At 36.1% G+C, this 27,638-nt stretch overlaps 1 protein-coding gene across 24 annotated transcripts in view; it reads left to right on the forward strand.

Moving 5' to 3' along the window:
• Positions 1-27,638, forward strand: part of DLG2 (discs large MAGUK scaffold protein 2) — a 1,894,072-nt gene that overhangs the window by 1,126,989 nt on the left and 739,445 nt on the right. For 2 of the 24 annotated variants that reach the window (XM_074335664.2, XM_074335665.2), the window contains exon 1: positions 16,831-17,336. The exons of 19 other annotated variants lie outside the window; for them this stretch is intronic. In XM_074335664.2, coding sequence (XP_074191765.2) covers positions 17,028-17,336 — 309 coding nt within the window. In that variant the 5' untranslated portion in view covers positions 16,831-17,027. Of the gene's footprint in view, positions 1-16,813; positions 17,337-27,638 lie in introns of those variants that run through there. 3 more of the 24 variants (XM_074335666.2, XM_074335669.2, XM_074335672.2) reach the window with 3 other exon arrangements.

A 27,638-nucleotide genomic window follows, 5' to 3' on the forward strand; every position in this document is an offset into this window, starting at 1 on the left:
CAGCCTACACATGTTGCTTTATAAGGGTTGTCTCGGTACTGATGTTTGTCCAGAATTCCTTAGGTATCTGTCAGTACTTCCAGCCTCTTACTCAACAAGTTTTCCAGCAACTCCTACCCGGGGCATGTCCTTATTATTAAAATAAGAAAAGTCTGTTTTTAAAAAATATTTGTTCATTTGTTTTTGTTTTTTAATTTTATCCAAGCAGCACAATATTGCTACCCAGTGCAGTGGCCAGCAATGGTATAAACTTGTGTTATTTTTAAAGCCATGTTAAAACTGGTGTCCACCTTTTCCTCCCTTCCTTCTTTCCTTTCATCTTTTTTTCTTCCCTTCCCTTAGCTTTATTCTTTCTTTTTATTGTAAATGACTTTACTTAAACTATAAGGCTATGAGTTGGTTATGGCAGGCATCAGTTTTAAATAATAAGGAAACACATTTGGGGGTGTAAGTTTTAGCTATGGAATGCATTTGTGTGTGTGTGTGTGTGTTCAGCTATATACATTTCAGGTTGTCAGTTAATTTAAAACATTCTGGTTTTATTTGCCAAGTTGAGCAAGAGTGGGACGGATTTTACTCTCATATATTCCAGCTTTCTTGGTTGAAATGTTACTTCCTCAGGGAAGCCGTCTCTGAAACATCTCTTAAATACTCTTACAGCCTCTAGACTTCTCCTTTATCACCATTATCAAAGTTGTAATTAAATGATTGTGTTTAGTTATTTGTTCAAGGTCTCCACCATTGGTCTGAAATCAATCACGGGGCAGGGATAATATGTCGCTTACACATTGCTGTAAACTGAATATCAGGCATAATGCTGGATCATAGTAGGCATACACTTAATGTTTATTAAATGCATGAATAAAATTATTTATCCCTAATTGTTTCCTATATTTGGTTCTTAATGTTGTGGACAAATAGGATTCAACTATTTCAATATTTTGCTCCCTTTGAGAGGTGCAAATGTCATCAGAGACAGTATACTTGAAAGCTATTGGAGACTCAGAAAACTATGTTGTGTGTCACTTCTTTCTGGTAAATTAACACCTCTTTGTCTGCTCATGGGTAAGAATAGGAATGAAGTCATGTGGAAGAACAAGCAGAATGCACAGGAGTGTCCTGTGAGACCGCCGTACTTACATAGTCACCAATGCAGGTCAGCCCTTAAAAGTTCTAGGGTGTATCTCTGGAAAAGTATGAGCATTGTTGGCATAAAAGCCAAACATTTGGGAATTTCAACAACAAAAGGTTTCCTCTACCCTGAGTTTGTGTGGGATTCCTGGAGACTGAAACATAAGATTGGCATAATCTTACGGAAGGAGGCTGTGAGAGTAACTTCCAATTTAAATATTGATTTAGTGAAGTTCCAGAGTCTGTTGCTCTGGGAAACTGTTTAATATTTGGGTATTGTGGGGATATGCCAGCTTACATGGCATGTGGAAGTATCCCAGATGAAGGTGGATCCTATAGTTTGGTAGCAGAAACCCATGGCTGTCACCTTCTTCTCTACCCTCACCCCCACCCCCAACACACACGTGCTCGCATACACAACTCAGCTCCGTTTCTCTGAACCCCACCATTCTTCTTAAAAGTGTTATTGTTTTGTGACCATAATATCCTCAGGCACTAGCGAGCTTTAGATCATTTGTCTAAGATTTCAAATGCTTAGAATAAGGTAATTCCCACTTTTTGTGGTATTATGAGGATTAGAAATCTAAACACTTAAGCTCATAGAACCGACTCTCAGAGAAGCGTAATGTAAAGCTAAGCATTATGGATTTTAATGCTAAGATAATGATGGTATCATTTATACGGGTATTTATTTGTTTGCTTAAGGACATTTATTTTGTTGTGAATGCTGTACTTATGTGGGTTTCTTCATTCTCACTCAAAGAGTTTGGCTTTAAGAAAAAAGTGTAAATATACTTTTACTTTCCAGTAAGTTAATTGTACCTGTTAACTGCCAAAGTTAGTAGGAACCAGAAATGATTGCTTTAGATTACCTTCAAAAAGGGAGCAGCTCCTTTCCAGACCAGCAGAAAGATATAGCAGAGATCAGCAATGTCACAAAGAAGGAATTGTCAACTGAATGCAAAGTGAGTCATGGACCAAACCCAACAGTTGACATGGCCCTAGGTTATAAGGGAACATATGCTACTCAGAGCCTAATTTAAGTTGAAAGTGGTTGTATTTTCACTAGTTGGGGAGCCATTGGAATGCAGATGCTTAGCAGCACAATTTAACTTTCAGAAACACTTTGTGAAGTTTTCAAAAGACCTTTACTTATACCAAGATAACAGAGAAGTATTAGTCCTTCCCATTTTTCCATGTAGAATGCTATGTAAAGCAACAGGGATTTTGCATGTGAACAACCAAAAGGCAGTGGATAGGGAAAGCCATGGGGATGTCTGAAAAGGGGACAGGAATGCAAATGGTGCATGGAAACAATATTTAGGTGTGCAAAACTTCCACTCAGCCACTCACCTGGGCTCTGTTGGCTCTCATCAAGAACCTGAACTGCCGCTCTATAATTGGGACTTCCTGTTGGATGCTCCCCACTGGGAGAATTTGTCTTACAGCCCTTAGTTCACTTTCTTTTCTTCTTTGAATGAGATTGATTTTGATCTTGAATGATCTGTTGCTTTCTGGAGATGAAAGGGGGCCTGCCCGCCATGGCACACTAACCATATTGACTAGTAATTTGTTCCGGGTAGAATAAATGCTGTTTCTAATGTACCACCTGCCTAATTGAAAAAGGCCACCGAGAAGATTGGATGCAAAGAGGCGATAAGTTCCCCCATTGTCCTCCAGACTGGCTACGTATTACCTATATAAAGAGGGAAAGCAGTATTGTCTTCAATGGGAAATTGTAAAAATAAGGAAGGAGAAATATCAGATAATTGATTTTATACTTTACTAACTAATGAATAGTTAGGAAATTGCATTCCAAGTGATGTACAATTCTCACTGCATAAATTACACCGAAAGTACATATTCCAAGCAATAAATAAATGACCTTTCTGCAGAAAAGAAAACATTTTATTGTTAACTGCACGCTAATACATTTGCGTGAGATGAATTCTCCCAAATGTATATTTTGTATCAGTACCTGGACTCTAAGCGGGGTGTCTTAGAACCCAACCCACAGATAATTTACACATCATGTCTGCTTTGTTGCCTAATGAGCAAAAGCTAGAATAAAGAAGATTTGCTTGAAAGGTGTCGCAGTGGGCACATTGGTATTTGGGTGTACAATACCAAATTTCATTTAGCCCAGCAGGCCTAAATGAATATTCCCTGTGAGGTGGCAAAGAACTCCACCCCAAAGTAGCTGATAACTCATCCCTGCTTGGACTTCTCACCAACACAGGTTTTTTCATAGTTAGAGCTTGAGTTTTTTGTTTGTTTCCCCCCAAAAGCCCCCATAGCTTAACTCAGAGTTTAACATTTAAAGTACTTATATCAGCCAAAGGAAGATAGAAGATCAAAAGCAGCATGATAGAGTAAAAAACATAAGAATTTAGAATCAGACTGATCTGGATTTGAATCATGACTTTGCCATTTAATAGCCACATGACCTTGGGCAATTGCTTAACTTCTCGAAACCTCATTTTTTTTTTCATCTAGAAATTGGAATCATGACATTTGTTTTTCATAGTTGCTGAAAGAATTAGACCCATTCTGTGTATTTCTTGGCACATTCATAGCAGATAATAAATGGTAACTGCAGTTACTATAATTAAATCAGTTATACAGTCAAAAGAAATGGGGTTTACATAAACTTGAACCTCTTTCTCATGGCTGCAAGAAACAGCAGTTGCTCCTGAACTTGTATGAGAAAATATAATTAAGACACAAACTTTATTTTCATTTCAGCCTTTCAAGTTTAGGAATACATGTCCTTCAGACCTCTCAAAAACCTATAATCTTTCCTTAAGATCGTAAATAGGAACAGAGAAGGCAAATACAAATTATTTTGCTAAAACCAAACTCATAACCTTAAATTCTAGATTCACTAAATGTTTCTCATCTTTTACCCACTTTTTGATGGCAAAGGGACTGACAAGATGGCATGTGTTCATCCTAGAAAGGAAGTCTGCTGAGTGAGAAAAGATGGAATTGCGGAAAGATTTTGGACTGAACACTGAGCTTTGCATTATGGTTCCAACAATATCACTTACTAACTGTCTAATCCTAGACACATTATTTCACAACCATGGACCTTAGTCTAACCCATGCCCCACCTATCATATGGGGCTATTTTGAGGATCCAGGATATAACAGTATTTTCTAAAACAAAAGTCTAACATAGAAGTTAAATACTATTTTGCACAGGTTTTCATGCACAGGTTCCAGTGTTATATGAACCTTGAGTTTATTTTTGCTATGACCACTGGAAAATTACAGGAGTTTTATAAGCCAATATCTGTATCTTGAATTGGCATGTCAGTGTTAATCATATAATGTTATATTAGGATCAAATGAAATACCTGTCTTTAGGACACATTGGAAGTACTGGTCAAATAGTACATACATTGTTAGTGATGATTTTATTTAGCACCTGGCCCAGGGCTACAATGCCCTGTTCAAAAATAGAAGTTAGGAAGGTATGCTAAGGACCAATATGGAATTCTGACATTCAATGGAAATAAGTTGACCTTTATTGAGTGTCTGTATATGGTCACTGCTGAATTTTTAAATGTCAGCCTCTGGAATTTATATTTGAAGTGGGGAAGGTGATAACGATGGGAATGATGATGAGGATGATAGATAAAGTTTGTTGTGTGTTATGAGGTACCACACACTGTACTAAGTGCTTTACAAAAATTAACTCATACTATTCTCACATCAATTCTAGGAGGCAGGAACTATTATCGACCTTTCTCTAGAAGAGGAAACTGAGACACACAGATGTTAAGTAAACTCAGAAGTCTAATTCTAGAGCTCATGCCTCTTCTGTGATGACTGGGAGAAAATAAGTGCACAAATGTGGTACAAACTTTCTCATATTAGACAAAAAATATATTTTAAATATTTAAATGGGACAAATTTCATGAGACTTCAAATATTTAGGCAGCAATTAAAATGTCCTCAGCTCTTAGATGAGCTCAGTAAAGAGCTATTAGGAAAGGTATGAAGGTGCTTGTCTCAACCTTTGAAAAGCAGTGGAGGTAGGATGGATAGAACAGTGTGACTTTAGAGGCTCTACTTCTAACCACTATGTCATCCTGCGTCTCTATTTGGTAAACTGTTGTTAAAAGAATGTAAAATTGAGAAAATAAGCTAAAAAATTCATTATTCCATATTTTTAACCACCTTGCTATATGTTAAAAATAATAATAAATCTAAATGTTTATGATAATAATACATTACCTCTATATTCCTGCAGTCATTTGGCAGACATTGTGATTAAACCTAAAGTTGTTGATGGAACATCACTCATCAGCTATGCCTGTCTTTCAGAAACCACTGAATGTGACCTCATAGGCTCTTTAGTCCACTCCCTTAATTTTACAAATAGGGTCGTTAAAACTTAGCAAGTTATAGAAACATGTCCACGATGAGAGCTAGGTTAGCAGCAGACTTGGAAGTAGGGCGTGTTTCCTAAACCCAAGTCCCGTATTCTCCAAGTGTAATTCAACCAGTATTTACTAAACAATAAGATTTATATTGTGAGGCAATGGCAAGGAGGGTGTGAGTTTACAAATAAAAAGATGGCCCTTGTTCTTGAGAAGCTTATAATCTAGTAGGAAAGAAGGACATGCCCACAGATATAAAAAATCAACATCATGGAACAGGTTCAGTAGCAGGGAAGAGCCCTCACAGTGTCTCTATATGTCTCCGTTTCATCACTCAGCATACTTGTTTATTCAAGAATTCTGCTCTGCTAAATCGCTACCCTATCTACAGTTTACTATTTTATCACTAGCATAGTTCCTGGTACAGAATAGGCAGTCAATCAATATTTATTGAATGAAATACAAAACACAGAAGCAAAATAATAGGGAATCACAGAGGAGGCAATGATTAATTAAATGTGAATTTAAAACGTATGGGCCAAAGCAAAGCCAATTAGATAAAACTTTACTAAAATGTCAAGTCTCCAAGGAGAGGAGATCATTCAACTGGAAGAGGGCCTGTCATTTCTGTTAATCCATACCCTCGCCTTTAGGCCAATCCACAGATGAATTCCCTCTGACAACTCAGAATCTGGCTTATTTTTTAACTTAGAAGGATTTTCAACCTTTTGGTTAATTTAGACAATATCTGTTACAAATCGTTCATCAGAAAAATAATACCATGTAAAAGTTAGACCAAAGAAATACTGATCCCAGATCATGATTCTCTCTTAAATTCAGGTTGTGACAACTCAAAAAAGCTGGGTAGGCTGCTTCAAGGGAACTTCAGTGGTGTGTGCCAGACTGTCCCACAGTCAGAGGAAGGTCCATTTATGTTTGTTCCAGTTTGATTCTGTGCATAGCATCATTCAACCTGATTCTGTGTTTTTTTATTTTTTGAGAGATTACTCAGTTTGTGACGTTCTCTCCCTCATTTCCTGTCTTCTTTTTGTTCTTCCTCTTTTCCTTTTTCCCTCTCTTCCTTCCTTCCTTCCTTTCTTCCTTCCTTCCTTCCTTCCTTCCTTCCTTCCTTTCTTCCTTCCTTCTTTGCTTCCTTCCTTCTTTCCTCCCTCCCTTCCTCCCTCCCTCCCTTCCTTCCTTCCTTCCCTTTTTCCTCCCGCCTCCATTCCCTAACTCTGTCTATTCTTCAGTTATAAATCAATGCCATAATGTTATTTTTGCACATTTTATTATTCATGTATTTCCTCCATCATGAAATTCAGCACAGGGGATGGCACATGCCTTTGCCCTACTTAGGGCCCCCCATAATCTTTCACACTACTTTGTCTGCTCCTGGCACACAGAAAAGAGTCAATAAAGCATCTAGCTTTGGAAGAATGGGGAGATTGGCACTTGGGAACAACACACCCAATATGTCATACATATTAGTTTCCCAAGAGTCTCCCTCTATTTGAATCAGTATGCTTCAACTTTCAAGTTGATTAAGACTTGGACAAGAGCATATTAATAGATGCACTAAGCTCAATGTTTAGTGCTATAGTTCCTGTATTAAGAACTAAAGAACTTGAAATACGAAAGTATAGAAAAATAACTATACCTACCAAAATATACTCATAGATATACCATACAAAACAATGTAATTTGTGACAGTAATAACAAAATGTGGAGGAAAAGGAAAAGTGTAGAGTATATAATTGAAATTTAATTGTTACCAGTTAGCTTATCAGCTTAAATTAGATTATTATAACTGTAAGATGTTTTATGTAAGCCCATGCTAACCACAGAGAAAATACCTATAGAAGGTATGCAAAAGAAAATGAGAGAAGAATCAAATCATGCACAAATATACAAAATCAATGAAACACAAAGGAAGATAGCAAGAGAAAAAAAGAGGTACAAGAAGCTACAAGACAGGCAGAAAACAATTAACAAAATGACAATAGTAAGTCCTTCCCTAAAATAATTACTTTAAATTAAATGAATTAAACCCTACAATTAAAAGAGATAGAGTAGCTGAATGAATAATAACAATAAGATTAAGCTATATGCTGTGCATAGGAGACTCACTTTAGATTTAAGGACACATGTTGGCTGAAAGTGAAAAGATGGAAAAAGATAGTCCATGGGCAGCCGGATGGCTCAGTTGGTTAGAGCATTAGCTCTCAACAACAACAAGGTTGCCGGTTCAATTCCCGCATGGGATGGTGGGCTGCACCCCCTGCAACTGAAGATTGAAAACTGCGACTGGACTTGGAGCTGAGCTACACCTTCCACAACTAGATTGAAGGACAACGACTTGACTTGGAGCTGATGGGCCCTGGAAGAACACACAAAAAACACAAAGAAAACAAACAAAAAGTTAAAAATAAGTTTAAAACAACAGATATTCCATGTAAATTGTAACCAAAAGATAATAGGGATGAGCATACTTATATCAGGGAAGTCAAAAACTGTCAAAAGAGACAAAGAAAAACACTATGTAATGATAAAAGGGTCAATTTACCAAGAAGATATAACAATTATGAATATATAGGCACCCAACACCAGAGCATTCAAATATATAAAGCAAATATTGACAGAACTGAAGGGAGAAATAGACAGCAACACAATAGTAATAGAGAATTTCAATACTTGACTTTCAATAATGGATAGAACACCCAGACAGAAGATCAATAAGGAAATAGAAGAGCTGAACAACGCTGTAGATCAAAAAGACCTCACAGACATAAAGAGCATTCCATCCAATACTGTGTTTCATGGAAGATAAGACCTAGCTGGACCATCAGCTCTAATGCGTCTTTTGGAGAAAAAGTTAATATAAGGCCCGGTCTCATTTGAATATAAGGGTCTTATATGATATAATATAATACCGGGTCTTATATTAATTTTTGCTCCAAATGATGCATTAGAGCTGATGGTCCGGCTAGGTCTTATTTTTGGGGAAACAGGGTAGCATCAGAATATACATTCTCCTCAAGTGCACAAGGAAAATTCTATAAGATAGATCACATGTTAGGTCACAAAACAAGTCTTAACAAAGTTAAGATTGATATTATACCAAGTATATTTCCAACCACAATGAAATGAAACTAGAAATCAATGGCAGAAAAAAAGAAAGAAACCTGGAAAAATAACAAATATTTGGAAACTAAACAACACATTCTCCAGCAACCAATGGCTCAAAGAAGAAAGCAAATGGGAAATTCAAAAATATCTTGGGACTAATAAAAACAAAAACACACAACATACCAAAACTTATGGGATGTAGTGAAAGCAGAACTGACAGAGAAGTTTATCTTGATAAATGCCTACTTAAATAAAGAACAAAGATCTAAAATAAACAACCTAACTTCACACTTCAATGAACTAGAAAGAGAGAAGTTCATAGTAATAAATGCCTATATTAAAAAAAGAAAAAAAAAAAGTAAAATATACAACCTAGCTTTACACTTAAAAGAATTAAATAAGAACAAACTAATCCTAAAGTTAGAAGAAGGAAGGAAATAATGAGGATTAAAACAGAAATAAATGAAGGAGAATAGAAAAAAATCAACAAAACTAAGAGCTTTTCCTTTTTTGATAAAGGAAACAAAATTGCCAATCCTTTAGCTACATTAACTAATAAAAAAGAGAAAAGACTCAAATAAGTTAAAATGGAGCTGAAAGAGATGTTACAACTGATGTTACAGAAATTAAAAGAATTGGAACTACTATGAATAGTTATATATCAACAGATTGAATAACCTAAAAGAATGAACAAATTCCTAGAAACTTCTAAGCTATGAAGACTGAATCATGACAAATAAAAAAGTTCTGAGCAGACCCCAAACTAGTAAGGAGATTGAATCAGTAATCAAAAACATCCCAAAGGATAAACCAGGACAAGATGGATTCACTGGTGAAATCTACCAAACATTTAAAGAGGAATAAATGCCAATCCTTGTCAAACTGGCAAAGAATTAAAGAGGCAGAAACATTTCCAGACTTACCTTATGAGAGCACATTACTATGATACCAAAGCCAGACAGAGATAAAACAAGGAAAAACAAAGCAAAACCAAAAAAGAAAAAACTGCAGGCCAATATTTCTGATAAATAAATCTAGAAATTCTACACAAATACCAGCGAGCTAAATTCAACACCACATTTAAAGGATCATACACCATGACCAAATGTGATTTATCCCCAGGATGCAAAGGTAGTTCAACATGAGAAAAATAATCAATGTGATACATCACATTAACAGAAAAGGATAAAAATCACATGATCATCTCAACAAATGCAGAAAAGCACTGACAAATTTTAACATTCTTTCATGATAAAACACTCAACAAACTTGAAATGAAAGGAAATTACTTCGACATAATAAAGATCATATATGCAAAGCCCACAGCTAACGTTATATTTAATGGCAAAAAACTGAAAGCCTTTCCTCTAAGATCAGGAACAAGAAAAGAATGCCTATTCTTACCACTTCTGTTCAATGTTGTACTGGAAGTCCTAGCCAGAGCACTCAGGCAAGAAAAACAAATAAAAGGCTTTCAAGTCAGAAAGAAGTAAAATTATCTCTGGTCACAGGTAGCATAAATTTATACATAGAAAACCCTTAAAGATCAAACACACACACACACACACACACACACACACACACACACACACATTAGAGCTAATAAATTCAGCAAAGTTGTAGTATACAAAATCAACATACAAAAATTAGTTCATTTGTGTATAGTACTAACAATGAACAATTTGAATAGGAAATTAAGAAGATTTCAATTATAATAGCATCAAAATGAACAAAATACAGAGGAATAAACCTAACCAAAGGAGTGAAAGACTTGTACACTAAAATCTACAAAACACTGATGAAAGAAATGAAAGACACAATTGTTCATGGATTGGAAGACAACATTTTTAAAATGTCCATACTACCCAAAGCAATCTGCAGATTCAATGCTATCCCTGTAAATATTCAAATGGCATTCTTTACAGAAATAGAAAAAAAAAATCTTACAATTCATGTGAAAACACAAAAGACCCTGAATAGATAAAAACTCTCTTGAGAAAGAAGAACAAAGCTCCGGCCTGTTAGTTATGACCATTAGAAAACAGAAACAGAAACAAATTAAGTGTTGGTCAGTATGCAGAGAAATTGGAACCTTGTGCATACTTGGTGGGAATGTAAAATGGTCAGCTGCTATGGAAAACGTGGAGGTTCCTCAAAAAGTTAAAAATAAAACTAGCATATGATCCAGCAATCCCACTTCTGTTTACTTACCTGAAGGATTAAAATTGGGATCTCAAAGTGATATTTGCACTTCTGTGTCCGCTGAAGCATTATTCACAATAGCTAAGAAGTGGAAACAATCTGAATATCCATTGACAGATGAATGTTATATGCATACAATGGAGTACTATTTGGACATAAAAAGGAGGGAATCCTGTCATGCTACAACATGGGTGAAACTTGAGGATATATGCTAAAGGAATTAAGCCAGTTGCAGAAGGACAAATATTGCATGATTCCAGTTATATTATATGAGGTATCTAAAGTAGTGAATTCATAGAATCAGGAAGTGGAATGGTGGTTGCCAGGGACTAGGAAGAGGGGAAAGTGAGGAGTCACTATTCAAAGGGAATAGACTTTTAGTTATGAATTTTAGGTAAAAATGTTCTAGAGATTTGCTGACAACATGGTGCTTAGAGTTAATAATACAGTACACTTAAAAATTTGTTAAGAGGGTAGATCTCATAAGTATTTTTAACCACAATTTAAAAAAAATATATTAATGAGATATTTGTTATGAATAATAATGCTCTTTATTTTTTTTTTAACTTTCTAATTTGATTGGTGAGGAGAACGAGGAGGTGTCTTCTTTCCTTTTTGCTGTCTAGTATACTCTTTTAACATGCTGTGAAATCACTATGCCTTTTGGATTATACCATTTTAAGAGGATCGAGGCTTTGGTGGTTTGAGTTTGGGATACTCTCCCTGCTTTACCAGTGACTGGCTTTTGACTTGGGGAACGACACCCCCATTTGCACTATCTACAAAGGGGGAACAATTTGAAAACACTGGAGAGAAAATCACAGCTGTCAGAAAGTGCAGCTTTTATGAATGAATATCTTACTAAAATAAACAGAAACTGTTTCGATTTCTTAGTGTTATAAGACCACTAGCAAATTTCTTCAAAAAATAGGAGTTAATGCACTTACACCACTCAACCATACTGAATGTTTCTCTTACATGATACCTTAAGAGCACATTGCTATTTTGTATTTAAATTCAAAATGCTGATTTATTCATTTTGCACTGAGAGGTGGAACACAGATCTGAATATCTATGTTGATGTAACCACTGAAAGACAGTTTTATCTTCTTTCTTGCTTGATTTATCTTAATAAACACTAGACACTTACTTTGTGCTTGGTTCAGAGGATGCAGATGCAAAAGAAATCCCTAATGGTGATTACTTACATGCTGTTTGAGGAGAATGGCACAAAACAAGTAACAGTGTAATTCGTATTTTAAATACAATCATTGTTAAGTGTTGAAAGAGAAGCACAGGTGCTAAATGAGTGTTTAATGGGATGGAGACATGATCTGTTCGAGAAGGGGGTGGAACAGCGTCCAGGGTACGCTTTCTTGAGAAGGTGATATTGGAGTTGAGCTCTGGGAGGCAGGGAGGACTCCAGAATTTCTGAATAGAAGAGGCTTTGGGATGGCAATTTGGTGGGAAGGAAGGTCTGGGAGACTTTTCTGGGAGCTGTGTTGCATAGTAAGGCCACTCTTCCAGAGTGTATTGCATGTCTTCTCGGGATGGCTTTCGGGAGGCTGTCTCTTGATGCACCTTACAGAAGGATGAGTAGGAATGAATTATGTGAAGGTGTGGAGAGGGGAAGAGAGTGTGTGCAATGACCACAAGGTGGACTAAGTGCAGGTACTCAAGGCCTGTGTGGTTGGAGGATAGATCAAGGGGGTGAGGCACGGGTGAGACTGGTGACAGCAGCAGAAGTCAGGTCACACAACTCATGATTACAGACCATGCAAGACTTGAAAGACTGTGCAGTCTCTGGGGACACAGATCCCCAAGGAATGAGACTTTTATTGACAGGTACCAAGCAAGGTAGGGCCTGATCATATTTATATTTTAGAAGTTACTCTGGTTACAATGAGAAGGAATTGGAGTAAGGATGAATGCCAGAGACCAGTTAGAAAGCTGTTTCACCAGTTCTACGGAAAAATGATGTGCTAGCTTAGACTAGGGTGGTCATCATGGTGATTGAGAGAAATAGACAGACGTGAAAGATATTTACACAGACAAGTATACAGATACTGTAGAGCGTCACTGACCATGCCGGGGAGTCTGGAAAGGTTCACAGAAGTCACCTTGAAGGATGAGAACAAATTCTTGTAGTAGTGTTGTTCATCACTTAGATTCAGTTGGTAAAATATGTAAATTACAAATGATTATTACCTTTTTATTAGCATTCCTTTTAGAATCTCTAAGAAATGACACATAACTTATGTTCTTATTTCTCTCGTAGTGTTACTGTGTTAGAATATAATAAATCTGCGTTCCCTGAAAAGCATTTTATAATTTAACTGTACATTAACTCAAATTAATCCCCTCCCCATCAAGACCCACTGAAATCAAAGTATGTTAGTGAGAATTTGGGACATTTTAAATCTTTTTTTTTTTTCCTTTACTTCCGATTAAATCCTCTGTCTGGGTTAATCTTTATAGCAATTAGTCATATATCCTTTAACACTGTTAATTCCTGCCTGTTTTGTCTCCTAAGATTTATGATTAAATGGTTTACATCTCTTAGAAATCATCTGAGAGACTAAAATGCTTTATTCTCAGTTCTCTCTAATTTGAAAGGTGGATGTGCTTGGATCTGGAGATTGCCCAGGCCGAAGGTTGTAAGATGCCGAAGAATATTACTTTGTTAACATTTGTTACATCTGTAGTCTTTGAAGTCACAGGAGTAGACTCTATCCACTTTTGAAATCAAGAGAAATTGGATCTAGTACTTTGTACCATTTTACGTTTATTTAACACATTACTTGTTTCTGCTGAAGGGCTTCTATTACCCAATCATCCCTTAGCAAGCACTTAGCTCTTCTTTCGTAATTAATATTTTCATTTCCCATATGAAGAAAGTGCCTGAAGGAAGTATTATCTGGAAAAAAAAAATCTGCACAGTGTTTTACTGCAGTACAATTTATTTAGTAATTCATCTTTGCTATTTAATTTTTATTAAACAAATCAAGCCAGGACATTCATTTTAAGCTCTTGCTTTAAAACTAGTAGTTGTTCTATGGAGGCAGCGCCAGGTCAAAGAGAGGTCAGTGCGATACATCTCATCGAGGCATCGCCCTGTGCACCATCTGCCCATGTTACACCACAGTGATAACTGGGGGATGTGCTTGTGCCCCATTAATTCTTGTTTCACCAGAATTTTATGTCCTCTTATGGTCATTACAGTTGTCCAATTATAGCTGATCAAATTGAATTATCTTTAATTAGTACGTCTGTCTCATAGTGCAATAGGCTAGTTGGACATAGTTATCTAAGTGGTCTCTCCTCAGATGTGGAAAGCCAAATGCCATGTTTGAAAAGAAAAAAAAAATGGGGGGAGAGGGTAAAACAGGAGGCTGGAATTATTTCACATGTATTACAGTGAAAGAATAATTTCAATATAGTCTTGCAATACGTTTAATGAACATTTGCTATGGTCGTTAAGATCTTTGAAGGAAAGTAGCATTAGTTACGCAAAATACGGCATTTATTTATTTCTGGAGAAATGACATGCTGAAGTTATTAAAACAGAAATTTTGTTGTCCTTGTGTTGGGAAGAAATAGCTCATTACAAACAACCCATTCATAATAGATATGAAGATTTACAGTATCTTTGAGTAGTGCCCAGCCAGGAAAATGTCTGTCTTGTTGCAAGCTGCACATGCCATTACAAAACTGTAATGGATTCATACTGACTTGTCCTGTGCAGACTGATTCTTATACTTGAAAGACAAATGGTTGAGAACAGGGCATGTATTCCTTGAAGATGCCAATGGACCTTTGAGCAATGATACCAGCCTGAAATACTAGAGGAACATGTATGGTTAGACAAAATTGGAGAGAGCCAAGCTTATCACTTCCTGACATTCTCATTCGGGGGTTACGATATTGCCATATCACATCAAGTCCTGCTTTATAGCCATGCAACATAGTGACATGAGACAAATAGGAAGTTGTCTGGGGCATTATTTGACCCAGAAATTAATTAGGCATCATCCTTTGATTTAGCCTAAAAAATAAGAGAGAGAGAGCGAGAGCGAGAGCGAGAGCGAGAGAGAGAGAGATGATTTTCTTTCCTTTTCTCCACTGAGTATCACATGATCTATTTGCCTCAATTTTACTGTTTTTAGGTATTGATCTTGACTCCTTGATTCTCCATCAGGAAGAAATACCATTAATGCCATTGTTATTTCTGCCTAATAGTTGAAGTCTTCATATTTTTTTTGGCAAGTTTCTTTAATACATCAAAACCAGTCCTGACGCTAACCTTAAAAGATTAGCTTGTGTTTCTGGAGCATTGCTGAATCAAATACTGTTTTCAAAAAATGTTGGTCAACTCCTTCCTTCCTCTACTCTTTCCTTCTATTTGTACAATTTAGCAAAAAAATATATTTATACACTCCAAAAAACAAAAAAACAAAACAAAACAGAATATTAGTCCTGCTATGTACTGGGAAGGCCATATGCTAGGTGCTTGAGGGAAAAAAAAAAAAAAGGTCAATAACAGACCAGGGCCTGCATTTGAACTTATACATATGAATTATAATTATTTAGCAAAGCTGTTTTGGATGCCTGCCATTCCAGGCAAGGTACAAATATAAACCCCTTGTTGAGAATTTGGAAAAAGGACCCTTTTATGTAGATATACATAAAGAGAAGATCCTGTTTCTTTCATTCAGAATTTTTATCTATAACAATGATTTATCCAGCAGGTCTTCGTGTTGAAATGTAGAAAATGTTATAATCCTGGCTTTTGAAATAAGAACCTTGCTAATTCAGTCAGCAATGAGGTCTACTCTGCCCCAGCAGCTGATCAATCCACTGAGATGGTGGATCTAATACAATCTGATAGTGTGTAGATACAATTATTATATTGTGGGATTACATCATCTTTGTTTGGTTCTACATGCATGGCAGCTTCCTGTCCAATCCAATCAAAATTATTTCCTTAGGTATATCTGCTAAGGATAGACATTTTGGCGATAGATAGGAAAAGTTTCAAACAGAATAAAAATTCTAAATGCCTTTCCCTTTACTGAAAATACTACTTATGGATTCTGCAATCAAACAGAAATTTTAAAACGATCATGTCCTCTTTGGAAGGCCATTTCTTTAAATTGGATAGGATTCACTCATTTTTTTGGTGAAAGAATTTGAAAATTCTGTCTTTGGAAACCAAAATACTGGATGGCAGAGTTGGAAGTGTCTTTCGTTTTAAAGTGCAGACTCTCTCTGTGGTGAATGTATTTGTTGTGGTCAAGTATTTGAAAGGAAATCCTCAGAATAATTTGGGGTAAGGAAAAACACTGTGTTAAAATAAGCCAACCCATCCGTTTTGAACTTTGAACATGGCTTTATTTTGAATCAGAAAGAATTAATAATCATTCATAGCATAAAGAATCGATGTTTAGATTATAATGTATATTCATGATCTAAAGCAAATTACACTTCCAAATTTTAAAGGACTCTCGCTAGTATCATGCTGTTATCTCAGTGATTCTAAATGAATTGATGTTTTTTTAGAGTTGATATTGATGCTGTTATTTAGTTACCTCATGATTTAGTCTGTCTTGGCAGAAGTGATTCCTGTAAATGTTGGAAATTTCTTGACAGGTTAACTTTCCTATCATTTTAAATTGCTTATGCTGTATTGTTTCAGCCTAGATTCATCCTTTCCGGAAAGAAGGGTCCCACTAGTCTGATAAGAAGCTTTCTTTCCCGAGGTCTGTATTTTACATGGGGATCAGCTAGGAGAGGGAAACGCCAGAATGCCAAATTGCAGAGAGTGTTCTTGACTGTGGGGCTCCATCCAAAAAGGGTTTGTAACACAGTGTACAGTCTTGTAGCCCAGCTGTGTGGAGCATTGATTGCTTCTGCCTAGAGCAGGGATACTGTCAAGTTGCTCTGTGAGTTGAGTCATCTATTGACAAAGAGCTACCAGCCCGCAGATAATGCTGTGCGGAGCTGCTCTCGCTGCTCCCACGATGCACTGCTTATAGCAGCTGTCAAAGATACTGAGAGATCCACGGGAGGAAAGGGAAAAAAAAAAAAAAGACTTTTACAACTGCTTGGAAGAAAGGGGTGTGAGGGAGGAGACATTGCTGTGCAGAGCTGACCAAAGGAAAGAGTAGGCATCAGTGCAGTATGAATGCATACCTCACCAAGCAACACAGCTGCAGCCGGGGGTCCGATGGGATGGATGCCGGCAGGAGTGCACCCACACTGATCAGGGATGCCCACTGCGCTTGTGGCTGGCAGAGGAGCACTCAGGGGCTCGGGTACAATTCTCAGACCATGCCCTCCTCAGGACCTGGGGGCCCAGCTTCAAACAGGACCAAGCTGGTCACCTTGTGGGACAGTGTGCGGAAAAGTCCCCACAAGACGAGCGCCAAGGGCAAGGGGACTTGTGGGGAGCATTGTGCCTGCCCACATGGTTGGTTCAGCCCAGCACAGGTGAGCCTTTTCCTTATGACTTTCCCTTGACTTTGGAAAAAACTGAGAGCAAGTTGTGTAAGGTTAGGATGGTTTGGAAACTTTGCCGAGTCCTCCTTGCTGACTGAGGATGCCTGTTTGGAAAAAGGTGGGTCAAGAAAACCTGACATTTTCACAGGTGTTTGTGGGCTCCCTCCTCTGGGTGACCTGTGAAGTCCAGGGATGCTGAGCTCAATTTCTTTTAGTAACTTTTCCCCAAGTTCAACTTCTTTAGTCCTCAGATGATTTTACTATTCTGCATCATAGTCTTTTAGCAGCACTTCTGCTACTAATCATGGTTAACTTTTCTATTCTGTCTAGCCTAGGGTTTTTTGTTTGTTTATTTTTATTTTAAGGAAGAGAAAAGAAACTTTAATCAGTTAGTTTCCATCTGTTTAAGGATAAAGGAACATGCATTTCTTCAGTTATGGAAAATAATAATTTGAAGTATGCTATTCTAATTTTATTCTTATAATGCTGTATACCTTTTCAGTAATAAAAAATAAAATTTGTTTATACTAAATAATTCATTTTACAAATAAAAGGAACAATTGGGAGCAAACTACAGGATGATCTCCTAGAATGCATTTCTGAAACAGATGTACGGATTCTCTTAATTTGATTCTTAGCTTATTCTTGCCCCAAATTACTAGCATTTTATCAGAAATTAAATTTGTAATTTGTTCATTTATTTCAGCTTCCTTACAGACAGGAAAAAGGCTTTCTGTAAATTCCGTAAAGCATAAGTAAAATGCACCTGTGATCACTGTCATAAGTACAGAACAATGATTGTTCTTAAATATGCATTGAAAAAGGAAAGCTGTGCTTGCAGAAAAAAAAAGTATTTCTTAATTTTAATATGCTTTTAGCATAATTGAGAAGTGAATATTGATCACGAGTAAAATGTTATTATCTGAGAGGTGTAGAGAATATTCTAATTTTAATGTTAGTTTTATAAAAGTACTTCCAAGAATACCATATATCATTAGATCGCAATGATACAGTTATATACACCTGGCCAAATGTATGGCTTTTGATGAATTATCATCGTGCCTCTTAGCATCATGATTTCAATCAGGAATATATTGTCATTTTAGTATTAAACTAGTTCAGCCTGAAATGGAGCCTGATATTTGGAAACTCAGTTATTTTTTAAAGTTTAACATGAATCCCAAACTGAATAAACAGTCTTGACCATTTTGAGGTCTATATATTCTTAACAAATACATGTGTTTAAATGTCTTTAACCTATATATCTGTATCGATTACATTCTCAAGGCTCACGGAGGCAAAGAAGACAAATTCACATCTAGTTTATGGTTTCTGCATAGAGGAAAATAAGCACACTTGCTGTAATTTTACAGTTTTTTTTAAAATATGTAATAAACTGTAATTTCATAAATGATAATTTCCCAAACCCAAATCTCTACTGCTACATCAGAATAACCATTCTCTAAAAATCTTGGTACATTTTTCATCAACCAAGGGAAACTTTTCCCTTCCTTGGTTTTTAACAAAGTCAACCTCCTACTTGCCTTAAATTTATAACCATTTAATGCTTTAAAGGATTGAAATAGACTCTCTGCACTGATAATTAAAGATACAGTGACATGTGAGAAGGCAATAAATTGAAGCAGCCACCATCTTCCATTATTCTTTTACATACACATTTTTATACATGCTCTTTTTTAAAAATATGTATTTTATTATTGGCTAGGGATAGCAATGATCCTTAAATAATGGAGCTATAATACCATATATTTTATGATCTTCGATGTTGTGACATTCTTCTGTTACCTGACCCTTTCACTCTTTTGCCATCTCAGTTCCATAAAGGTGTTAAGCTAGACTGATCAATTTCTCTCTTCATCCCACTCCTATACCCTTTCAAATATATTATAGTGAACAATTTTTAATGAGTCTATATATACATACGTTTATGGATTTTAATATATGTATTTAGATATCTCTATAATACCTAACTACTTGCATTGCATATAACATTTTCATGTATACATAAGTATATATATATATATGTAACATAGGTATATATACACACATACATGTACACATAATTATATATAAATATATATGCATATATACATAAGTATATTTAGATATATACATATATACATGTATACAGGCATATACATACACACATATAAAAAGTAAAGTTTAATATTCTTGTTACCTCATCTAGAATGTACTAGCTTTTTCTTACAAAGAATGTTTCATTCTCTCTATATAAATAAAGCGTATTTACTTTACCTCTGATAAGTACTCAGAAATGCTGATATATATGCACATATGTGTGTATATGCAAATATATTCATTTACATTTGCATCCATAGAATATATCTAATTTTTGAAATATGTGTAAGTACAATATGCCCATGTAAACTATCACAAAAGCAAGAGGATATAAGTATGTAGAGATATATGTTTATTAAAACTACGTCTCTTTTGAGAATTTTGTTATACTGTTTTTACCCTTTATTTTTCAAGTTTTTAAAACTTGACTAAATTTATTGGGGTGACATTGGTTAGTAAAATTATACTGGTTTTAAATGTATTTTTGGCCTTTAAATTAACTAGAGATATTGTGTGATATAACAAAGATAAAACAAAGGATGCAGGTAATGATACTAAACATTAGAATCCTCGGTAGAGCAGAAAGAAGGAAGGTGCATGCTTTAGAATAGCTGAGGGGCCCACATGTGGGACAGAACATGCCTGAGGGCTGCTAGTCTCTGGGAGCTGAGATCCTGCCTTCTGAGGCATTTGCTGTGCTACATGGAAATCGGCAGTGTGATTTCCGGCGGCTGCAATAGAAGGCCATGGTAATGACTTGAGTTCCTCCCAAGTCTCATTGCCAACCTCCTGTGATTTGGGGTACTGTGTACTATCAAAACTCTGTGGTTATGTTGTTCCTCAGCAGGACTGAAAAACAGCTTCTGTCCCTTCTCAGATACGTTTGCATTCCATTTGAATATGTAGAATTAATATAACCATAATAATAGGTAAGAAAATGGAAAATGATAGTGTCCAGAAGTGAGTTCTAGAATGCACATCAGGAGAGTGGTGGCCTTGGGGGGAAAAAAAATCTCCATCATCGCTTATATGGCATTTCTCCCCAATGCAGACTGACCTGAGGAGGCCACACAGAACAGTGGAGACTTAGAGAGCAAAGATCTATGCATTGGTTCTTCGTTCATTCAGTCTTCACTTCCTGAGTGCCTACTATGTGCCACTCTGTCTGGCCCTGTGGATACAATAGTAAACAAAGTGGGGACTACCCCTACCTTTGTGCAGCTCATGACCTTTACTGGTATATAATATTTAGCAAATATATCATTATAAGCACAGAATCATACCATTATAAATCACCATTTGGAAGTGAAACAACGTTCCATTGGGGTTTACAAATTCCATAGTAAATGTGTATGAGGACACAGAGGGACCACAGAGAAGTGAGAGAGCTAGATTTTTTTTTTCTTTTTTTAAAAATGATACTGTATCTCTTTAGGCCTGTATTTTCTGTTTTCTAAAATGAGGATGAAAATAGTACCTAACTCATAGGACTGTGGTGAGGAATGATTAACACAATACATGTAAAGTACTTAGCCCAGTACTTACACGTAGTAGAGGCTCAATAAATATTTGTGGAATGAATGAATGAATGAATGAATGAATCCACAAAAAGTTGGCTAAATGTTAATCTATTCCTTAATTCATTATATCTAATTTTCTGGGAAGAGAAGAGAGGTGAGTCAGTGATGACTTCATACACATAGTGATACTTGGGCTGAAATGCATTGAATCTTGAAAAAAATTGTGTCTATCGTGTGGGCAAAGAGAAATATGCTTTGGGGCAACAACAACAAAAACAGAAACACTCGTAACACCCTGTCTGTGTGGAAGTGCTCGTGGTTCTCCAGGCCCATGGAGAGGCGAGTGGGGATTGGTCACGGAGATTCTTGATGCGGACTCTGTTGAGTCAGCAGCACGGAGTCACCCCAGGATGTGAGTGCCTGCTCTGCCTCTGTCTGCGTGCTAGGCTTCATGCTCAGTTAACCGTTCTGGGCCTCAGTTTCTCTGTTATTAAGAAAACCGGTTTTCCCTAAATGAACCTCCCCATCTCTGCCGACACTAATATTCAGTGACCCTGGCAGCTGACCTCCATTAATTAATGGGAAGGACTTTGGAAAGGATGTATGCTTTAGCTAGATAATTCTACGTTTGAGCTTGCCAGCCTTATGTGACCTCACTTGCTTAACCTCTTGAAGACTCATTTGTCACTTCCGTAAAACTCAGGATGATAAAATTATGTTGTAGGAACAGATAATAAGAACTGAAAATATCCTACTTAAAGGGTCCAGCATGGCACTGAGAACACAGGAGTTTATCAGTGAAAGACAAGGTATTGATCATTACTAGTAATATCCAAATTTGTTGTTTAACCCGAAAAACATATTGTCCATCAAATTAATGATCATCACTGTGGAACTTCTAGTTTGTCCACAGAATTTTGTGATGTGTTACTTATAATGATGAAGGTCAGGCGAGGCTACTGTCCAGAAACATTTGGCACAGTACCACATGATGATAAGGTGACATTTTGTCCTTCAGGGTTCTCAGAGATTTACAACAGTGCACACTGAAAAAAAAAATTGTATTGATGAAGCAGCATTCCCATTAGCTTGTGCTCGGAGGTAGGAAATGTTAGAAGATTTCCTCAGTAACATTCTGCTACAACAACTGCATTTGAAGTATTTAGCCAAACTCTGTAAATCATCCCTAACAGTACCTTTGCAGCAACTCCAGAAAGCAGTTTGCAGCAACTTGAGTGCAGAGGACTTTTTCGTCCAAGGAGGAGGGTTGCCCTAGGCTGAAATCTCAGGCTCAGCTTATGCCCAGCCAGAAAGACCTGACAGCTTGTTTTAATTCTGTGGCAGCTTCTACTGATTCCCTCAATACAGAGAGCCCCTTACCAAGGACGAATAAGACTTTTATTCTCTGGCAAACTCCAGCAGCCCGCCCCCCCCCCCCCCCCCCCCCCCCCCCCCCGGTCTCCCCCGCCCCCTGTAGGGAAAATCGAAAAGAATAAGAGGCATCACAAAAGGAATTCAAGTTCTAAGCATTCTGTGGGCAGACCTGAAGCCACTTGGTCAACATTCCTGGCACCCCTGCTTCTGGACGCTGACAGCAGCACAGCATTCTCTCTAGAGCCGAACAAAGGGCAACACAGTGCAGAGAGTGGGACAGAAAAGAGCATAGATAACAATACTTGTTGAGTACTCAAAAGAACCACAGTGTGTCAAGCACTGTGCTAGGGGCTTTACAGGAGTCATTTCTTTGAATTCTCCCAATAACACTAAAAAAGTGGTATTGTGATACCCGTTTTACAGATGTGGAAATTGAGGTTAAGAGTAACTTGCTCATGATGGCACAGCTGATGATGGGAGAACTACCGTCAAGTGTAGGTCTATCTGACCTCTCTTAAGCGTTCCACCACATCTTGCAGAAAGGCCTGTTTGAGGTACTCTGGGAGCTAGAATACCCTCAGAGACCTTTTTCATTCTCTAATTTATCAGGAAATTTCCTTAAGGGATTGGATGTTTTACGTGGTTGGGATGATTGGCACCCCTGAGCAGAATCCTGGATTTCCCCATTCTACTTCATTTCCTGGTCTCAGGAACCCAGAGTTGGTTGGGCCCCTAAAGAGCTCTTTCCTTTCTGATCACCATAAGAATTGTGCTGAGCTGAAGCAGTCAGAGTTGATCCCACAGCACTGACACCAGAATAAGATACTTGCTCTTAGGAAGACCTCATAATCTGTCGTTCTTTGCAAATTGGATTGAACCTTGCGAAATTGATGGTAAGGAATTGGGAACCATGTGCTGTACACTTAATCTAAATGTCTTTATTAGGGTGGTGCAAAAGTAATTGTGGTTTTTGCAATTATTTTTTACCTTTTAAACCACAATTCCCTTTGTACCAACCTAATACAAACTAGAAGTGTTTGTAGACGTTGTCTTTGAAGTCAAAGAGCATCGTCTTGCAGAATGTTTGTGACTCTCATAGACCTATCAAATATCCCTCTTTAATATGACCATCTCCATTGTCTGTCCTCTTTCTTTGTCTGATACTGTTTTATCTGTTACAGATAGAGCCTCACCTGATTTTATTCTCCTCTATTCTCTACTTTAGTCAATTCTTTTAATTTCACAAAGGCATATAATGATTTATAATTACGTCAGAGCTGGATGGGAATTTAGAGGTCAGCTAGTATAATTTCCAAAGGAGAACTGGATGCCTAGAAGAGTTAAAAGACTGGCTCAAGGTCCATTCAGTTTGTGTCAGAATTGGTCAATGTCTTTGAGCTCAGAATTGAGTTTCTTTTTTTTTTTTTTTCTGTTTTGAGTTGCCTCTTCTTCTCTTAGACCTTATGTGCTCATCTTCATGAAGCATAATTATTGACAGAAAATTATTAAGCATGCAATTTGTTGATAATGCGGTGTTGGGTATTATACAAAAAGTTACGTAAACCTAATTTCTATTATCTCATAATTCAGACCAGCAGTCCCCAAGCTGATAAGAAGAGAGAAGAACTTCTAGAAATTATGCATAGAAGTACTTATTTATGGATAATGATTGGGGGGTGACACTGGCATTTAGGGGAGGGGGCCAGGCATGCTAACTGCACTATCAATGCAGAGCAGTCTTGCACAATTGTTTGCATTCCACTGGATGCCTATGAAGACTTTTTTAAGTTTATGATTTTCTAAGACTTCAAAATCTAATTCAGTTTTACAAACAAATACCAAGAATTTTCTGAAAGGATTTAATAATTATGAAATATTCTAAGGATGAAACTCCTGTGTAAATCAAGGAATCATTATACTTTGTTCTGTAAGAAATCTTATCAGTAGTTGAGTCCCAATTTTTAAAAATCCCATCCATACAGCAATGCTGCTGCTTCTGATAGTTGTGTCAGTGATAACACCTTTCCTGTATCAGTCTACGTTTGTAAATATTACCTGCAGATATGTAATTGAAGAGACTTCAGGCTTCTTTGAATAGACATAGAACCAAAGATTGTAAATTGGTTAAAATACATGAAATATAAGGATTGCACCAAATTTCATTAATAAGTTTGCTTTAAATAGGTTTCATTTGATTGCCATATTATAGATTGATTTTTAAAATATTTTATCACACAATAAGAAATCTATTTTGTAAAAATTATCTGAAGTTATTTGTTTTCGAGTTTTCCTGTTGTTTTCAATATTACTCTGATATTGTCCCAAAACTAATCTATACTCAATTTCCCCATCAGCTATAAGGTAGCTGTTCTTTTTTCCCCCCATTTCTTTTTTTTTTTTTTTTAATGAGAAGATAGAGTTACAAGGTATTTTGAACTAGAAATTAAATGTATACCTTTATATGGGGGGAATGCCAAACAGAGGTAAAGAGATAGACATAGAGATGATATATGAGATGATAGATAAATAGATAGATAGGTAGATAGATAGATACCCTGTTTCCCCAAAAATAAGACCTAGCCTGACAATCAGCTCTAATGTGTCTTTTGGAGCAAAAATTAATATAAGACCCAGTCTTATTTTATTATAATATCAGACCGGGTCTTATCTAACATAATATAAGACTGGGTTTTATTTTAATTTTTGCTCCAAACGATGCATTAGAGCTGATTGTCTGGCTAGGTCTTATTTTCGGGGAAACACGGTAGGTAGGTAGGTAGGTAGGTAGGTAGATAGATAGATAGATAGATAGATAGATAGATAGATAGATAGATAGATAGATAGATAGATAAACTTCTTCACTGGCCTGCCCTATCTAAAATGGGGAAATGTTTTGACACAAAACTTATAAGGACCAGTTTATTTACCAAAATATGACATTTTACTTTATTTACTTTTTTACTTTAAGTCTCAACAATCTTGCTAGGTTATATGTATTTCAACTAGTTATTTTCTTTGATCTTTAAACATATACAAATGATCTGTTATTAGTTCTTCCAACACTAATTTTCAATCTAGGGTCTATCAATATGTTTGTTCTTTCACTTTTCCTCTGATTCTTGTAAGAAAATGGTATGTGGTCTCTTCCACTTAAATCTAAATGCATTCATTATAATTATATATAAACATTTGACTACTTCATTAAATTGTTTAGTATTGTTGTGCTCACAGATTGCCATACTGAAAACATTATTTTAATATAAAGTAATTTATTTGCAGTTCTTCTTTTACTTCAGTTTAGACATTATATAAAAAAAAATCATGTGTAGGTATTTGTATCATCTATGCATTTCATTTCAGACAGAGAAAGGAGGGTATTACAAAATATTTATTATAAAATGGAAAGGTTGGGTCTGATAGAATTGAGAACGACTGATGTAGATATTTGATACTGTTATGTGTACTTTTATGTGTTTGTGTTTAGTTTGCCTTCCAAGTACACCAGGAGTCAGCAAAGTATAACATAAGGGTCAAATCTAACCTGCTACCTGTTTTTGTGTAGCCCATGAGCTAGGAATGATTTTTTATATTTTTTAAAAATATTTTTAATAGTTGAAGAAAATAAAAAGAAGAATATTCATGACATTTGAAAATTATATGGAATGGCCATCATACTATCTCTATATATAAAGTTTTATTAGAACACAGCCACACTCATTTGTTTACAAATTATCTGTGGCTACTTTTGTGCTGCAATGACAAAGTTGAGTAGTTGCAATACACACTGTAGGGCCAGAAAGTTCTAAAGGATTTACTCTTGGCCCTTTATAGAAAAAGTGTGGCAACCTGTGCACTAGACTATCAGCTTTCCATTTCCTTTTTGATGGACTGTCCCATTCTACCTAACAAAACCTATCCATTTTTTTAAAGACCTGGTTCAAGCACATCCTCCTCTTCAATCCTTTCCAGTCCATTTTAGCTCACAAAACCTGTACTTAACATGATGTCCTGCACAATTAGCATATTACCTTGTATTCTGGTTAGTTGTTTCCTTCTCAGTCTCCGGATTACAGAGTGAGAGATTCCTCATATGCCCATCACGGAACCTAACTCACAGTAGCCATCTGTTCAATCAACATTTTGTGACAATTCTTGTAGTATTATAAAGTTGTGTATTTGGACCCAGACTTGTCAGCTGCATCTGTAGTTATGGAGAGGAGAGACTGTGTCTTCTACATCTTCATGTCTTTCTGCTTCACGAAGATGAATTTCATTGGAACACAACCTGTTTATTTACCCTTGTTTTCCCAATACCGAGCATGTAGCAAGAGGTCAGTAAGTTGTTCTTGATTTCAGAATGAATATTAGCACAGGGCCTTGTATATACAGGTACTTAATCAGTTTTGGATTTGATTTATAATTATTATTTTTATAAATTATGCAAGTGCCCGAAGATCAAGAGTGATATCGTCTATCCTTACAGTGCTGTATTTAATAACAAACAGATTGTAACAAAAGTTGTTAATGTAGATTTATCACTTTGTTTATTTGTTTTGTTTTCAGTTTTACTCAGATTCTTCTTCTATTCTGTGGTGCTGTTAAAAATATTGGAATCACTGTTTAGAAATTAGGTTCTACATTTAAGGGGTTCATGCTGCTCAATGATGAAAGATATGGTACTGCACTTTGAGAAGTCAACCAGAAAAACAGTCTGATTCTACACAGTTTCTTTGTTTACTTTAGGAGTCACTTGTTCTCTAGAAGACTGAAATAATGTTGCAAAATATTATTTTATGATTAGTTTCTGTACAATCTATTGTAGACTCAATGATCTTTTTTCTCCATCATTTTCATCATTAAATATGATGTACAGTAGTTGACACCAACCACATTAAAAAGCCATAATTGAACACATTTACACTATATTCTGAAAGGCTGTGCTATTAGTGATCAACACTGATTGTTATAGTTTTTCAGTAAGTACTTTTTTCTTTAAAAAATTAAGTAAATTTAAGACGATATTAATAAATCCTAGATTTATATTACATTTTGGAATAATTAGCAAATATATCTGCTTTGACAGACTGGGAAGATAATATTACAAAATATTTTTTGATTCTTTTTATACACTGATCATTTATTTCTATGATCTATTTTATTCATTCTGTAGCACGCATATTATTGCACTTAATTGCAATGTTTTATTTTTTTTTTAATTTATTTTTTTAGAGCAGTTTTAGGTTCACAGAAAAATTAAGAGAAAGATGCTTACAATATATTTTGGTTCTCTATTTTCAAC

This window comes from Rhinolophus sinicus, chromosome 14 (genome assembly GCF_057876585.1).
Source record: "Rhinolophus sinicus isolate RSI-liver-muscle chromosome 14, RSI-T2T, whole genome shotgun sequence".
NCBI classification, from domain to species: domain Eukaryota; kingdom Metazoa; phylum Chordata; class Mammalia; order Chiroptera; family Rhinolophidae; genus Rhinolophus; species Rhinolophus sinicus.